Source organism: Alosa sapidissima, chromosome 19, assembly GCF_018492685.1.
Source record: "Alosa sapidissima isolate fAloSap1 chromosome 19, fAloSap1.pri, whole genome shotgun sequence".
In the NCBI taxonomy this organism is placed as follows: domain Eukaryota; kingdom Metazoa; phylum Chordata; class Actinopteri; order Clupeiformes; family Clupeidae; genus Alosa; species Alosa sapidissima.
This window is the reverse complement of record NC_055975.1, coordinates 6339443-6357885: the sequence shown is the minus strand read 5'-3', so window position 1 is coordinate 6357885 and position 18443 is coordinate 6339443. Positions and strand designations below refer to the sequence as shown.

Below are 18443 nucleotides of genomic sequence, written 5' to 3'. Positions count from 1 at the left end.
CCCATAGGCTGGATTAGGAGTTTGGTGGTAGGCCTACGTCTCCTGTCGGGGGGAAAAGTAAAAAAAAGTCCATCTTATTGTGGTCTCTGAGAGTATACTGAGAAAGATTGCACATAAAATTGACAATTTTGTTTCAACAATAGGGCCACTGAAAGGTATAGCCCAGCAAACACCAGACCTACTCTCAATTGAAAATCCTTGGTTCACCTCTGAGCATTGACCCACAATATTTGTACATACATGGCATTAAATTAACATGTAGACTTTCGATTTTGCTCATCATTAAAATTATAGACCATCATGTCAAATTGATGATTCCAATATCATGTTTCATACTACTTCCGTTTCAATTGTAATTTAATGGTTGTTAATGATGTTTTTTCTTTAAATTCAGGGCTTCCCCTCGTATACCCCATGTTCCATGTCACAGCATTATGGACTTCATCAGCTAAAGGAAAATGTCTTGAAAATATTGTTTTCTTTGTCTTACAAGCAGTAAATAATCTCTTATTGAGATCTCACCTGTTTCTCCTAAATCACTTATATTATAGAATTTTTAGGAGAAATAATGAGCAAAAATAATAGATTGAGGATAATTTTTATTTCAATAGTATTTTCAGATGAAGTTGAATTTAAATTGGGCTGAGAGAAGAGGGTAGCTATTCCTGAGGAGTTCAAACAATAAAGAATAGAACAGACAAAAGCGATCTCATTTCGATTTTCCTATGGGCAATCACACAATATCTTAGAAAACGTCTTGTGGCCAGGGGCGCTGCTAGATCATTTGGGCCCTATGACATGCAATAATTCTGGGCCAGGACGATTCTAAGGGCCAGGCATTGAAAGGGGGGCTCTCTGGGGCCCCCTTTCAATGCCTGGCCCTTAGAATCGTCCTGTCAGTACCTGGCCCTTAGAATTGTCCTACCCTATAGGGGGATGGAGTAGGAGATGGAGACAAATTGATAAGTGTGATCTATTTTTGTGGAACGGATGTACAGGACTGAGCGGCAATCATATTTAGTACCACTATGCGGTACATCTAGTTTATTTACAGATCTACAAGGATACAAGGAAGTTTATTGTCACATGCATATAGTTACTGGATGTAAGAAATGGAGTGAAATTATGTCTGGTGTCAGCCTATTTGTGCATTTATGGGGGGAGGGATAAAAAGTGCAGTAGAGGGGTTTAGTAGATTAAGTGGCAAGGGCTGTATAAGAAAGGTGGGGGGGGGGATTGGGATTGGGGGGGACACCAACAAGGAGCACCCAAGAGCAACAGGGGCAAGGAAAAACTCCCTTACTAAGGAAGAAACCTTGGGCAGATCCACAGCTCAAGGGACTAACCCAACTGCAGGGGTCTTGGTGTGTGTGTTGGGGGGATGACAAGGGAGATAGGATAGTGTGCTGTCTATGTGGGGAGAGGGCAGTGCAATATGTGTGTTGGAGAAGCTTCCTCATGAGACAATGTGCTGTGTATGTAGGGATCTACGCTTGATTCAGATTTCTCTCGGCGCAGCTACCAGAACAGTTACAAATTTCAGACAGGTTGCTGACGTCCCATCTACGTCGGCAAGCTCAGTTTGAGGCTGAGCAGTAGTCAAGTCAAGTCAAGTTTATTTATATAGCGCATTTCATACACAATGTGCTTTACATAAAAAAAAGAAAACAATAATAGCAAATAAAAGCATAGAAGGGCAATAGTCAAAAAAAAATTAAAAGGTAAAGATCATAATAAAAAAGAAAACATAAAATGCACAAGGTAGAATTATCTAAAAATAAAGAATAATTAAAAAGACAAAATAAAAGACACAAGGTATATCATTTTCAAAGCATATTCTAAAAATATTTATGTGGTAGTAAAAAGCTGATTTGGTTATCGCTTTCATGTAGCTGTTGAAATTTAGATCACTGTCAATTAATACACAAAGATTTTTAACAGTATCCTATGCTTTCAACCCTTTTGTGTCAATGAGAGTGGCAACCCTAAGTTTTTCCTCCTTTCAAATATAATTACTTCAGTTTTTTCTTTGTTCAGCTGAAGAAAATTTTGAGACATCCAGGTGTTCATTTGTTCCATACACTTACAAAGAGATTCAAAGGGACCATAATCGTTTGGCAACAGAGCTGAGTAAATGTGTTTTATCTGCATAGCTGAGCTCCTTTCTTGTAGATATGATTTGAGCCAGTTGATAACTATGCCTGTAAATCCAACCCAGTGTTCTAGTCTGTGTAGTAAAATATTGTGATCAACAGTGTCAAATGCTTTCACCAGACCAAGCTCAATCTTTTAAGAAATCAAAAAATAAATAGCGGGCAGATCAAGTTTACCCAGCCTAGTCCATAGGCGCCCGATATTGTTTAATTTTCCGATTGAGATATCCACGCTCTGGCTATTCTAAATGCAAAAATGCATCAGAGAGTTATGACAAAACTGTAACTAACAAACTAGATCCTAATAGAAAGCTGTTAGCTTCCCTAAGCTACAGGTAGGCCTAAGGTAGGCCTACAACATAAATTGTCAATAGGCTATGCTGGCGACACAAATAAAATCTCCTTTGGAAACCAATGACTTACGCCTTACAGTATGAAGCGGACTCAAACTGCCATATCGTGCGAAAAGTTGTAATAAAATTCAGGCAGCTCCATGAGTCAAGGAAAGCGCGAATGAAGTAGCCACTTCTAAATGGGACCCACTACACAGTAGCTTAAAGGAATTATCCGGAGTAAAATGAACTTTAGATCAATTTACGGATGATTGGGAGTACATACGTGGAGTTGACATCCAAATCATGTCATTCGGATGTGTTTTGAGAAAGTTCGATGTTACCGTTTTTAGTCAAAACTCGTTAGCGTAGAAGTGAGAGTTATTTCGCTGCTACAAAACGCTATTTTTATACCTCTTCTACAGTTCAAAACAACATTACACTTACGTGGTAGTGAGTAGGCTAGAGGGTCCCTAAAGCCAAACCGAAGTATCCCGAGGTCTTTATGTGGTCGGATAGAGGAAGTCCAGAATGAATTTCATCAAGCCAGTACCTTTCCGGAAATGTTGCCATCTCGATTGCCAAGTGTGCTCTGGAAATTCACAATTTCGTCGCCGTTTAAAAAAAAAAAAAAAAAAACATAGTCCAGTCCATACAACTTCATTTCAATTTCAAAAGAAATAGGCCTACTGGACTATTTTTTTTTTTTTTTTTTTTAAACGGCGACGAAATTGTGAATTTCCAGAGCACACTTGGCAATCGACTCCTACGGACTTTCCCTTAAAGATGGCAGCAAAGATGGCAACATTTCCGGAAAGGTACTGGCTTGATGAAATTAATTCTGGACTCTCTATCCGACTACATAAAGACCTCGGGATAGGCTACTTCGGTAGCCTACTGCCTTAACGGAGGACGGTGCATCAGGCCGGATTCGATCCGGCGATGCAATTCTTAAAGTGCTATAGCACAGCGCTGCCTTTTCTATGTGTGCCACGGAGACGCTGATTAATGCAGTGCCCATGTAGTTCAAAGTCCGCCGCTCGCAACATCCCCCTATTTTGTCAAATTGATTTTTATTCCTCTGGGTGTTGCAATTGATATCAATGAGTAATATGATTGCCCTCAGTAAAAAAACACAAGAAACAGGACGAAAACAGTTACAAACAGTAAGGTTCTTGGCTTCATAAGATGTCGCGTGACATCGGGAACGCGATGTCCAGCGGAGGCGTCGCGTAAAAATACGTGGGATCGCGGAAAACTGCCGTAATTGAGGTCGGTGCATCAGGCCGGATTCGATCCGTTGATGCAATTCTTAAAGTGCTGTATAGCACAGCGCTGCCTTTTCTATGTGTGCCACGGAGACGCTGATTAAAGTGCTATATAGCACAGCGCTGACTTTTCTATGTGTGCCACGAAGACGCTGATTAATGCAGTGCCCATTATATACATGATTAGAGTCTCGTGACGTCGGCTACAACAGTGTAGGTCAAAGTCCTCTGCTGGCGGCATCCCCCTATTTTGTAAAATTGATTTTTATTCCTCTGGGTGTTGCAATTGATATCAATGAGTAATATGATTGCCCTCAGTAAAAAATCAAAAGAAACAGGACGAAAACAGTTACAAACAGTAAGGTTCTTGGCTTCATAAGATGTCGCGTGACATCGGGAACGCGATGTCCAGCGGAGGCGTCGCGTAAAAATACATGGGATCGCGGAAAACAGCCGTAATTGATGTCGGTGCATCAGGCCGGATTCGAACTTGGGATGCAATTCTTAAAGTGCTATATAGCACAGCGCTGCCTATTCTATGTGTGCCACTGAGCCGCTGATTAATGCAGTGTCCATTATATAGCCTACATAATAAGAGTCTCGTGACGTTGGCTACTGCGGTGTAGGTCAAAGTCCGCCGCTCGTGACATCCCCCTATTTTGTAAAATGGATTTTTATTCCTCTGGGTGTTGCAATTGATATCAATAATTAATATGATTGCTCTCAGTAAAAAAGCACAAGAAACAGGACGCAAACAGTTACAAACAGTAAGGTTCTTGGCTTCATAAGATGTCGCGTGACATCGGGAACGAGACCAGCGGAGGCATCGCGTAAAAATATGTGGGATCGTGGAAAACGGCCGTAACGGCGGCCGGTGCATCAGGCCGGATTCGAACATGGGATGCAATTCTTGGCTTCATAAGATGTCGCGTGCCATGACCAGCGGGAGGCGTCGCGTAAAAATACGTGAGATCGAGGAAAAACGGTGTAACGGCGGCTGGATTCGAACCTGCAATGCAATTCTTAAAGTGATACATAGCATAGCGCTGCCTTTTCTATGTGTGCCACGGAGACGCTACTTTCAACGTTCAAACAACGAGAGATCGCGGAAACGGCTGTAACGGCTGCAGATGCATCAGGCCGGATTCGAACCGGCGCTGCAATTCTTAAAGTGCCATAGCACAGTGCTGCCTTTTCTATGTGTGCCACGGAGACGCTGATTAACTGTTGGACATTTCCCATAGTAGCCAATCAAGAAAAGAAAAGAAAAAAACACCAGCGAAGCAACCGTCGCTAAAAAAAAAAAAATCACCAAACATCACCAAAAGAACAGCCTTCGAGAATATCTCACTGGGTTTATCAAGCAGGCACCTTCCTTCATGTGTGTGTTTGTGTGTGTATGTTTGTTTAGTTCTGTCTCTGAGATACACTATTCTAGCTAATTAATGGCCTTCAGGAACATCAAATGAAGGAGTTGATTGGTGGTGAGCTCACATTAGCTGACTCTACTGTTAAACAGCAGTTCTTAAGCAGAACCCTATAGTGGCTAACTAAAAAAACATATATGCTTCCAAATAAGACAATACACAGAGATGAATTAGATGTTGCATTTCTTTATTTAGATTGCCACACCATCCAGTGTATTTTTTGTGGATGGGAAATCGAATGGTACCAATCAAACCAGCAAACACACAACTCTCAAAATGAAGAAAAAAGAACTATGTTTGTTTCTTTCTTTTTAGGAAAACAATGCCTGTCCTCCTGGCCACTATATAGAGGTATTTCAGATTGAAGGGAAAGCCTCTAATTTTTTTATCATTTTAAATGAAGTTGTATGCAATCAAAAATAACCACAGAGCTGAAAATCAGATCTGTAATACATTTTTCAAGTATATTTTTGTATTTCTTTTTTCTTTTTTTTTTTAAAGTATTTTTCTTTAGTTGTTCAGTTGATGTCCAGGTTCACACCAGAGTGGTGACTTCTGCTCGGTCCACTTGTTTTTGAAACCTATGAGAGAGAAATATTTGCATTAACCAGTATTACATTTTAACATATTAGTAACCACTCTGCAATGTGAGCCACCTTGCTTTAGTTTTCACAGTTTATGCAATAAGTATATTTTAGGTTTCTACACCCATACATGGACAGACACTATATCATTTCAGAAACTGTAGGGAGTTTATGGATACTGTGAAGGAGGAATGTGTAACAGCACAGCATGTTTAGATAACTGATCTGAATTTGTAACATGTTTTGCACCCTCTTACCCATCATGAAGAGGCCGCTGCTGTTGTTGCGTTAACTCCAACTTTCTGAGTGGCATCCTTCTTTGCCTGATGAGCTTGGAGCACAGCAACAGCCTCTTCCACCTGTAGAAAAAAACAGCATTGATAATAGAAGGCCGGCAAACATTATTTGTTTTACATTTTTTTAAAGTGTATACAATAATGAAAGACAACTCCAATAATATCTGACTTGGTTATGGCTTCGGCAGAATAGCTGTCACTGTGTATATTACATTGCTTTTACATTTAGTCATTTAGCAGACACTTTTATCTAAAGTGATTTATAATTTAGTACAGGACTTTAGGGACAGGACTTTTAAGCAACTGCTTTATCAGGATAGTTAGCACCTTGGGCTACAGGTGAGCACAGGAACACGACTCAAAGAAACCACTGCCTAGGCATGTCATAAGGACAGTGCAGCATTATGTAATGTTTGTGTTGTTTACATAACTACCTTGCTGCGCAAAGACTCATGGGATTCCAACATGTGCAGTAGCTCAGAGTTGTCAATCTCCAGCAGCATCCCGGTAATTTTCCCTGCCAGGCTGGGATGCATGGCCTGGATCAGTGGGAACAGGCGTTCACCTGAAAAAAGCAACAGTGCCAACTGAGGAATGTTGAAGCTTGTGTGTTTGTGATTTGTGTGGAAATGTTTCTAAACGGGATGATGCAGAAAACAATCTAAGTAGGGAAACAATACTCAGTGGTGAGCGCTTCACATTATGTGTTGAGCAGTCTATCACATCTTTAATCTCAGACCTCCCCATTATTGACCTGCCTCATTGACTGGCTGACTCCAGCACCACCACCAGAATCCATTAAAGTGTTTGTTTGATGGGGGCTGTCAGCGCTACCCCTGCAGTTGTGTCATCTACTCACCCAGCATCTGTTTCTGCTCTTGGGGTGGAGCAGCGGCGAGCATGGAGGCCGTCAGGGGCTCCTGACCCTGAACATGGACTGCAGGCTGAGCCTAAAAGAAGCAGAGTGTAGCAGAGCTCACAGCTCAAAAGTTGTTTTTATTTCATTTCCTGGTCAAATCCATTAGCTTTGCTACATGGCAGCATAGCCATACATTTTGTTCTTTGCATATGCAGATGGCAGTTGAAGAATATTAGATTTACAAACCATATCTTTATGAGATTTGAAAGATGATTTTACCTGTTGTAAGGCAATGGGTTGCACCACCTGTGGTTGTGTGTTGCGAACTGTAGTGGCATATTTATATGGTGGCATGGCACGTGGGGCGGTCATGCCCATGGAGGGGCGAGGACCCATTGGTTGTCCAGTGTTCCCTACAGATTAGAAGAAAAAGTGTTAGGATTTCCTAACACTTTGTTAGGATATTCCCTCACTGTTGTGGATTCATTGTTGTCTTACTGTTAATATGGCATGTGAACTGAATATAGGAATAGTCAATGGTTTTTAGTCATTTTCCTGGCTATAAAGTGTGGTAATTCATTCCCATCTTAATTTCTAGACTTAAGCCTTGTCCTTGTTTTAGTTTAACTCCTCTCCCTGAGAAGGCAGATTATACATGGATGTATATGAATGTCTGAGTACAACTATGGCTCCTTACCCATTCTCTGGGCTCCAGCAGGGATGCCCCGTGGGCCTTGGGCACTGGCGTTAGGGGCTAAATGTCTCAGGTTGGCACGAGGACCGGGTTGGCGCAGAGAGTTAGGCATACCCTGGAAGCTGCCTAAAAAGTACAGATTCAAATGTCTGCCATTACTGTCCTGTTCTGGAAGGCATTTCAGAGTACTGTAAACAACTAGTGTCGAATGACAAGGCTACACGTATTTAACATTTTATGATGGATTCTAGCTCTTGGTTCTAGTTCTGGTTCTTAGTTCTAGTTCTTTACCTTGTCCACGGCCACCTTGCTGTTGCCAACGTGGGTTTGGCCGCATCTGGGCGAGCTGATTGGGTGCGTAGTATGTGGTCCTGTTCTGAGCCTTGGAAATGAAGATGAACATTATTATTAACAAAATTATTATATATATATGATTTCACTTGTATCTTTTCATTGTTAACACCATTGCTCATGATAAGATATATATAATGATTATATATCATTATATATCATTATATATACACAGTGTAAAACATAATAGCTTCCCTTACTTAAAATGACATTTGACATTGACTAATATGACATTTCCCATAATGCCACAGCCCAGCCTACATTTTTTAAAAGGGATCACATATTAATCCTGAAATTCAATCTTAAATTACAATCTATCTATGAAGCAAGAAGCGTGTGTGTCTGTGTGTCCGGATGTCTGTGGCACGCATATCTCGCTGACCGTTTGTCAGACTGTTTTCAGTTCAACTTGGCAGGTGTCTTGCTACGGGCATGAGTAAGTGCAGTGCCAAATTTGACGTTGTTTGAATAAGAAATGCAAAAGATATAGAATATATCGGTAAAAGAAGCACACATTGGCTTTCGCCGCTAGCCACTCCCCCTCCCACACAGCACTGTACTGTAGGCTTAGCTTACCAGTGAGGATAGAAGCAGGGCTTTGGGAGATTAATTTTAGGCAAGTAATCTCAAAAGCCAAAATCAACAAAAGACAAAAACTGAGTGACTTACTGAAAATTTAAGTAAGGATAGCTGTTAGATTTTACAGTGTATATTCTTCAACTTCAACAACAGAAGTGACGTTACCCAGCTGTGCTTAGAGAACTTTTAAATATTTCTGAATGATTCATTTGGACAGTCACAGTGTCCAAATCCCATCTGATTCCCTTAATTTTTACTAGTGTGATCATGGCAGTGGGTGTCACCAAACTTGCAAATATTAATGTACTCTTTTTAACAGTGTGGCACTTAAATTATGCTTTCCTGATTTCTGCTAAAGAACTATTTAAAGTTCCACCCTCAACTCATCATATTTCTGCTCAGGCTATTTTTCATCATCATCAATTTGTATGTTGAGATTAGCTGTTGTGCTCATTTTGCCTGGTGTTTGAAGCAACTCAATGCATTCTCATTTCTTTACTGTTCTCATAATTGGACACACACTGCATCTCCATCTGCCATTAACACATTGGTGTGACAGAGTGAGATGGGAAGATGACAGACTCATTCAGATGAATACATATCCAGGCAAAGAGTAATGCTTGAGCATCCTCAAACCAAAGACAAACATCCTGTCTCCAAACTTAAGCCCACATTGCATTTCTGTATAGACTTTTCAAGTGTCATTTTGTCCTTGCTTTCAAACACAAATGTGTAAAACAATGTCAACTGAAGATCTGTAATCGGATCTGAGACATTCAAAATCAAAGTACCCATTTGAAAATCTTGTCAAGTTTCTTCATATTTTAGTCACTTATAAACTCAGTGGTAAGGCACACACCAGAGGTATATTTAAATGTGTTACGCTAATGGTCTTTAGCACTGCTATTGCCACACTGTGCCGGTTGTGTTCCAGAGGCTCACCTGTGGCACGGCTGGCATGAAGTAGCCGCTAGCGGGCTGGAACTGGTTGATGATGGCGTTGGCCGGCATGGCTCTCATGCCAGCGATGCGCTGCATGTACTGGTTGGTGAGGTGAGCCTTGCGCTCCTCCTTGCGCTGGGCCAGGGCCACGTACAGGGGCTTAGAGCCCACGATGCGGCCATTCATCTCTGTCACGGCCTTGGTGGCCTCCTCGGGGGAAGAGAAGCAGACGAAGCCGAAGCCCTTGGAGCGTCCCTCCTCCAGCATCACCTGCAGGGGTCAGTTGGAATGGAGGTTAGTGACTGTACACGCACACATATACACACACACACACACACACACACACACACACACACACACACACACACACACACACACACACACACACACACACATACACTACTTAGAGATGCTTCTTTAGGTGTTTGTCTAAAAAGTTGTGGGTTGAGTTGTCTGAAAGAACAGCAAAGGCATGTTTTCTGTACAGGCTGAATCTAAAAGAAGAAGCAAACTTGCCACATGACAAGACAAACATGTTCCTACTTACCATGTGCCATTGAAAAACTCTCATCATATTAGTGCATTCTCATTTATCTAGTGTGTTCTTACCTTGGCACTGGTGATGGAGCCAAATGGAGAGAATTCTTTCCGTAATTTCTCATCATCAATGGTGTCATCCAAATTCTTTATGTAGAGGTTTACTCCCTGAAACAACACATGGTTATGTTTACATGTATTTTATAAGCTTTTGTAAACTTGAGGGACACTGAGGTCATTGTGAAGGTGAATTAACAAGTTTCTTTCTTCTTAGATGAACATGTGCCTTTAACAACATTCATTGGAGTAGTCGCTACAGTATGCTACATAGCAGAGCATAATGGACTTGTCTGAAAGATACAGGGTTTGTAAGGAACAGAGAGTCCAGCAAACACGGGAAAGACTTTCAGCTCTCTCTCCCTGCGTTATCAATGACCTGGCCACTATCACGCCATGATCACTTTCGATACAGGGTAAGATTATAGTATGTTTATGGACCAGTAATTATGTCCTAAAGGTACAGTAAAAACAGCTAGATTGGTTTTCTTTTCTGAACTCACCTGGTATCTGCTGATCCTCTCCTGCTTTAGTTGCTCAAATTTCCTCTTCAGCTCCGCCTGTCTCTCCATCTTCTTTTGGGCGCGTCCCACAAATACAGCCTTTCCATTCAGCTCTGTGCCGTTCATGTCCTCCACTGCCTGACGAAGCAGGAGACAATTGCCTTCCATCAGCATCATGCTGTCTTCACAATATCTGACAAAGTCTTAGGGGTTTACACTGATTTCTTTGAAGTTGGAGACTAAAAATGCATACTAATTAATACATAATTGGTTATGACAGATCGATCCAGTGGTCATGTGGCATAACATTTGGGGGATTGTGGATGATCTTATGGTCAGTCAGTAGTAACAGTGTAGCGTTAAATTTGACAGGATTACCTTATTAGCGTCTTCATGTTTCTCATAGCTGACAAACCCAAAACCTCGGGATTTGCCTGTGGCGTCAGTCATGACCTTCACACTCAGAGTCTTGCCTGTCAGACAGGTGAAAGTAAAAGATTTATAACAGTGTAGGCTACTTCTTTTGTAGTTTTTTTTCAGCATGACACATTCATACTGTGTCTAGCACCTCCATAACCTACCATATTTATCAAAAAGTTCTTTCAGTCTGTCGTCATCCATATCTTCCCCAAAGTTCTTGATGTAGACATTGGTGAATTCCTTTGCTTTGGCACCGAGCTCTGCTTCTCTCTCTTTCCGAGACTTGAAGCGCCCCACAAACCTGTGACAAGATGGACCCACACAACAGCTCATGTAAAGGCGATCTGAGAATGTACGGTTCATGGAACCATTTTGGGGCAGTCTCTTGTCTTGGATGTATCAGGGATGTATCACATCAAGAGCAGGACCATTTGTGTTGAAGGGGGGGAGGGGTGTGTTTGATAGAACACTGAGGAAGAAAAACACATCAGACAGCAGAGGGTCCTCTTGTGAACCTCCACTGCAATGTTAATGGTATTGTGTTAACAGAAGACACGCATGCTGCACAGGTGGATGGCAAACAGGAAGACACTTAGGGAAGAGAGAGTGGTGATTTCCAGAGGAACTGCAGAAAGGAGGCGAAGGGGGGGGGGTGCTTTTGATTGCTCTGCTTTTGCAACAGCTCCCTATGCTGGGACTGTACCTTGCGACGCTGACCTCTCCCATTCCATGCTCCAGCAGTGTATTCCTGCATACTCGCCATCACTAAAACACACAAGCGTGGTTACACACAAGACAGCCAGACAAACAGACAGAAACAAACACATACACACACACACACACACACACACACACACACACACACACACATACATACATACACACACACACACTCATAAACACACACATGTAAGAACACTCAGCTGGCATCGGGAGACTGAGAGAGGCCGTGCTATGTGTTTTCCTTTTTGTCAGAGCACTGCAAAACATCTTGTCAGACTTGTTAGTTTCTTGGTTCACACTTCACAGGCCACACAGAAAAAAACAGTGTGCAACACAGACACCCAAGGCACTGTAGGGAAGATGTTTTGGCCCATGTTGATTTGAGCACAGGATTAAAGTTGACACGCTGCTCCCCTTAAGCCTCAAGCATTCCGTCTCAACAACATCAAATGCCTCCTCCTGATAAGGAATTACTTGTGTGGACAGATAAATGTGTGATGATACCATGTGCCTCTGTTTAAGTCTGACCATAGGCCAGTCCCAAGTGACCCCTTCACTGTCTGGACACTCACACCTTGCGGTCGTTCAGAAGCATGCCGTTCATCTTCTCAATGGCACGGTCGGCCGCGTCCTGTGTCTCAAAGTGCACAAACGCGTATCCTTTGGATCCATTTTCATCGCACACCACCTGAAATGGAGAAATGAAAGGCTCTCCTGTCACTTCTAGAGGTGCTGCCAAAAACAATCACTAAGCCACTTCACTAACATAACGTCCCTGGCCGTGAACAAGGCTGTTTACTAAAACAAGATATCTTGGTCGCTTGGTGACCCGAGGGGTCACATGGCCTTAAAAGAAATGAGATCATGTTCACATTCCTTCATTGGTGTAAATGTCTACTGACACACACACTCTGAAATCCCTCCTTAGAAATACTCCACTATGACAGCAATCAGCCTTGGGCTACAACCATGCTGCTCTTCCTCCTGCTCCTCCTCCTCTTCCCCCACCCAACTACCATTGACCCCAGCGGGGGTAGAGAAGAGCATCACACCTTGCAGGACAGGATGTTTCCAAAGGCAGAGAAAGTGTCATACAGGGCCTTGTTATCGATGGACTTGTCCAGGTTTTTGATGAAAACATTTCCGACTCCAGATTTCCTGAGCGAGGGGTCTCTCTGCGACCACATGATTCTGATGGGCTTCCCTTTGACCACATCAAAGTTCATGGTGTCCAAGGCTCTTTCGGCTGTTTGAGAACAGTGCAAATGAAAAACTGGTAAATTGACAAAACAATTCAGTTTGTGAAGAACAGTCTATGTGGGGACAATTCCAAGAATGATAGTTCTATTCAGTAATTCAGACATGGAAATAAAAAGACAGGCTTGGTCTTAAATATCTATCCACAAGTTTATCCATATGTTCAACATGCACATCCACATGTTCAACATATAAAACAAGAGTAAAGGCATAGGGAGCCAGTGCCTATTACCCAGGAGAACAGTTTGTGAAAATAATAATATAAAGCAAAAAATATGGTGTTTGTTATATCAATTTACAGTCCACCCTGAAAGAACAGCTGCTACATATCTCTGGGACATTTAAAGGAGGTCTGAATGTTTTGCATGCTGTTTCCAATTAAAAGCAACCTGCTTGCTTTAGGTTTGGATATCTAGGCCCATGTACCAAATGGATAGAAATGTCTCAGAAACAAGGCAGTCAGACTCATCGGAGCAGGTCTGTGGGTATCCACATTCATCCATTCCAGTGAATAGAGCAATCTGGGGACGTAACGTTTTCTGTAGTATAAAGTTTAAATGCATAATGGTGCAGCTAACTCCCCAGGACATTCCTCTGTCTGTTCTATGGATGTTGGTAAATGACATTCATAACACACGGTTCAAAAAGTGTCTCTGTGACCTACTGCAGATGACAAAGTACTATTAATTATTCATTCTGTCAGAACAAGCCATGTGAGATATAAAATAACTGTGGGTACAGAGTCTGTCCCAATGTTCTTTCTTTGTACACTGTATTTATCTTGAGGCTTTCTTTCAGGTGGATTTTTGCATTTGTTTACAGTATACTATATTCAGGATAAGGGAAATGTAAACAATTTAAGATAAGGCTTGAAGCAAGCACGTTATGTACACATAATGGAATGCAATAATGGGAAACACAGTTTTACCATTCCTTTAGGACACGAACACAAACATTTTGCAATGACCTTTAATATCTTAATTATCACTAAATTTTCTAAATTTCTACAGCCATTCTACTATGAGTTCAACAACGCCTCAATGACCATGCTACTTTATAGAGAGCACATGCCTCACTACACCACCGCATCAGGCTGCTGGGAACAGATGGTTGGCTAGGCAAAAGCACATGGTCGTCACACAAATAGAAAAACACACACAATGATCCCTAAAAAGCAGCCGGATGGCAAATGTTTCACACATGTTTACAATGTGATCGCTAATGTGCTCTACTCAAATTCAAAAGGTCAGCTGAAATACTTTTTAGGACACTTGTTTTGTTTACTACACTGTTGTTTATGGAGAGAGTAGGACTAAATTAATTCAACTGGGGAATCGGGTGACTTACTTTTTGTTATCTAAACATTTTTTTTATCAATATACATTTTTGAGCTGATCCTCTATACAGTTTTTTGTTAATCCACCTTCTTCTTTTCATGTGTTGTCAATATTTGCTAGTGTTTCTGTCACAAGTCAACATGTGCTCGCTCCCACTCATGTCCTGTGTCATGTCAAACTGGGCACACATGCCAGCCAGAAAGCTTCCCTTTGTCCCCGTCACTCCACAGCTAAACACACCCTGGGCTTCAGCGCTAAAAATGTCTGATAAACAAAACGGAGCTGCCTTGCGTCTGCTGGCATCAGCAGTTTGCTCTGCAATTGTACTTTACATCGAGCTCAGGGTTGGTGGGATCACCCAGTGACTAATTCTGGAAGGTTCCCAAGGGAGTACTTAGGTGGAAAATATATACACCTAAAAGGCAAATTACTGAAGACCGTAGTGGTGCAATAACTAAAGACAGGTGTTGAAATTAACTTCATACTTCTAGCAAAAAAACTGACTGGTACAGCATCACCACAATAGCCCCACATGGCCTCAGTCTTTTTAACCAGGCACTTGCTACTAAAGAAACTGCTTTTATTGACAGACAGGCAAGGACTGGACAGCCTGCAAACCTATCTATATTTAGCTTAGCAGGGTCCTTGGAGTTATGTGCTGGCATGGAGTGCGAGTTGAGAGCTCTCTGCCATTGATGGGGGTAAGACACATTCAACAAGAATGCGTAGATGAGCGGGAGCAGGTCTGGCAAGAGTTTACAAATGCAGCTGTTGCATGCTTGAGGCCTGCTACAGACAACCTGCTAGAGAATCCTCTCCCACATGGTGAAAAAAAGCTCAGCGGGGTACAAATGACGCGGCTAAAGAGAGTATACTCTCTCACAATGTGGCTTCTGATTTTGCACCTACCTCAGCTGAGCTCACAAATACCTCATGGCTTTAGCTGTGTTTTTCATGATTATGTTATGACATATTTCAATGTCACTGCACACTATCCAGAGACTGCTTTATAGACGTCTCTTATAGTTTTCTGTCCCACACAAGCTATTAAAGACAGTGATAGTAACACTTGAGGGCCAGCCATGTCTGGTGTAACAGTTACACACATGGGTGAATGAGACTGTAAGTGTGATATGAGCAACCGAGACTTAACAGAGAGGTGACACTGGAGCACAGCCTGTTGTTGTAAGTGGTGAGATTTAGATGCTATGACACATGCATAGGTTTGCTTAGGAGACTCTGAGACCTCGGACATATATATTATGCTATATTATATTATATAACATTTATTATATTATTATATTATGCTTATATATCAAGCCCAGAAAATGGGTCACTATAATACTGCAGTTGACTGACACTTAATGGAATACTTGATTGAGTTAGAATGGGAGATTTGCAGAAGATGTTTGTGAGTTGTAATACTAAATGCTGCTACGCCTCCAGTCTGGATGTTTAAACCTCACTCTGATTGTGTGATGCTGTAGGGGAACACATTTGGTTTACGTGTTTGGAACTTCATAATCTATGTATGCAGTTATGTTGTCAAGCATTAAGAAATACTGTGTGACACTGTGGACCTTATATAGATTACATAGCCCTTATTCACCCAAGGCTGAGAATTGTATGCATTTTTGGGTTCTGCTATCCTCCTGTCAGGTAGGAAGTCAGTGGAAATTAATTTCACAAAAGCACCCTCCCTTGACAGGCCTTTAAATAGGATAAAAATGGGTCATTATAGGATACACAATATGGGGCAATAGAGTACTCTACAAAATTACACACCAAATGTGAGAAATGTGAAGAGTATTGAAGAATATTTAACCTCAAAGCAAAACAGCATCCAAATATCCAAGATGCACTCCTGCAGTGGAAGTAGGACACAGCTTCTATATAGGTCAAATGACACATGCTAAAATTCCCAAAGATACCTGTATTTTGGTGTGAGTACAGTAGAATACTCAAGGTTACTAGTGAAGTGCAATTACAGCACATGTGGACATAACAGCATGTGTACTGTTGAACTATTTACAAAGCTGCAAAGCTCAAAGAAAATGTGAAATCTGTAGGAGGCATGGTTCAATAGCCCAATAAAAGGGCTGCAAGAAGAAAATATTGATCATTAATCCACACTGACAAGTAGACCACTAGGAACTCCGAATACACTTATTACAGCCTCCACCCTTGTTTTACTTCCATGTGTTAGTTACACAATGTTTGTCCCAAGCCATATACTACTGTTGTGATATAAATGTCGATGGTATTTACCAGTCAGTTCTTTTTGGTTAACTTTTGACGTGACAGTTCACACGTGACCACGTACCCTCTGTCAGTACAATGGCATGTTACTACCTTTGGAGGTCACAATTCCTTATGTATCTGGTAAACCTGCATTCATTTGATACAGTGCGTGGAACATTTTGATACATGTCTCTGAAACAATTACCTGGCAGCCTTCCCTTTCCAGCATTAGTCTACACAAGGGCGAGACTGTTAGTCTGCAACTGTGAGATAATTAGGCTACATTCACTCGGTGTTAGTACAAACACGTTCCACGTAAACCAAAGTACAACAGCATGCTACACTGTCGTAAGCTACACCGTTGCGTATACAGCCTGATCTATCCACATAGTTGAGTGACGGCACCATGGAGTGTGCCGCAAAGCATGTGCTGATGAGATTCAAACACAGACACCATAAAGATTGCACGTTTTATTTTCTTACCGTCAGCCGGTTGCTGGAAGTTCACGTAAGCATAGCCCAGTGAGCGCCGGGTAATCATGTCACGACAAACCCGAATTGACAGGACGGGTCCGGCAGGGCTGAATTTCTCATACAGCATAGCCTCCGTGATATCAGGGTGCAGGTCGCCGACATAGAGAGAAGCCATCGGATAACTCCCCGCGGTCGCTGTGTTCATTTCTCGGAGTTGACTACGTTTGAGCGCAACGTTTTGCAAGGGACAGCTTAGAAAATGACCACTACTTCTGTGTAATAATGTCTCTGAGTGAAGCCGTTATTGTAAGACTGAACACGGTGCTCTGATGGTAGAGACAATCGTTAGTCCCTCGCGGTGAAACTTTTACGCACACGCCAAATCTGAATATCGGTAGATATGACAGAATAGACCGCAAGTAATTCCAGTGTATCCTCAAAGTAGTTTCTTTCTTTGGTATCACTTTTTCTCGTTAACGTCGGAGTAAGCCCGAGGCCTTCTGTTTTGTTTTGCAAACAAAAAAGAAAGAGAAAAATAGCCTATAATGGATGCGATTTTTGTATTTTTTTCCTTTTTATGTTTAGTCTTGAAATTGTTTTTTATGAAGGTTTTATATATTTTGTAATTTTTATATATTTTTTTCTTTTTTTAAGAGACTGAAGAACAGTGAGTTAGACACTCACGGTTTAGTGGCCGGTGAAAGAGGCTGCGTGGGAAAAGCATGGGGACTTTATAGACTGAGCAGAGGAAATAGCAGCTAGGGTCAAACTTGGAATAGAAAAAAAAAAACTGAGCATGCGGTGTAAAAGGGAGAGCGAGCTAAGCTGTCACAACTACTGAGCTTAACTCCCCACAGCGACATCTGGGTGTGGCTAGCAGGGAAGAATGGGCTGGTGTGCTTACATACAGACTGACCAGTGCAATGACAAAACACAGAGATAGAACATGTTTTTACTCTATTATCTGTTTTTACTATTCTTAATTATAGTAACAATGAATATTTCTAAATGTAGGCCTACATATCATTCGACTATGTAACCAATACTTTTATTTGAGCTTGATCTGTTCTATCATGTACAATTATTAGCTAATTATTCATGTAGAATAGTGTTTTGTTAGGATTTTTTAATTAGTTTACATTTTTAATAGTCATTTCATACTTGTCACTATACCATGTCCAGACTTCACACAATGTACTTTACAAAACATTCTGCACTAAAGCACATCACGTTTTCTTATACTTACTATATAACTATAGATCAAGCCATACTGAAAGATAGATAGATAGATAGATAAATAGATAGATAGATAGATAGATAGATAAAGTGTGTTCCAATAAGGAGGCAGAAGCTATCAGCACAATTTTTTACTGCAGACCCACGAGGCCCAGTGCCATTTGCAGTGGTGT

At 41.5% G+C, this 18443-nt stretch overlaps 1 protein-coding gene and 1 non-coding gene across 2 annotated transcripts; both read right to left on the bottom strand.

Annotated features, from left to right (window-relative positions):
- Window positions 1-5346: 5346 nt before the first annotated feature.
- On the bottom strand, window positions 5347-17741 carry pabpc4 (poly(A) binding protein, cytoplasmic 4 (inducible form)). The gene is made up of 15 exons (XM_042073346.1): window positions 17044-17741; window positions 12778-12971; window positions 12298-12413; window positions 11164-11303; window positions 10961-11055; window positions 10583-10720; window positions 10095-10190; window positions 9486-9755; window positions 7905-7995; window positions 7617-7739; window positions 7199-7332; window positions 6920-7010; window positions 6495-6625; window positions 6022-6123; window positions 5347-5761 (listed from the first exon to the last, which is right to left on the bottom strand). Exons 1-14 carry the CDS (start codon window positions 17237-17239, stop codon window positions 6025-6027), a joined length of 1914 nt encoding a protein of 637 aa, XP_041929280.1. The 5' UTR covers window positions 17240-17741; the 3' UTR covers window positions 5347-5761; window positions 6022-6024.
- On the bottom strand, window positions 10370-10496 carry LOC121693803. The gene has a single exon (XR_006025580.1). It is a non-coding gene; the product is annotated as a small nucleolar RNA SNORA71 (small nucleolar RNA).
- Window positions 17742-18443: the final 702 nt, after the last annotated feature.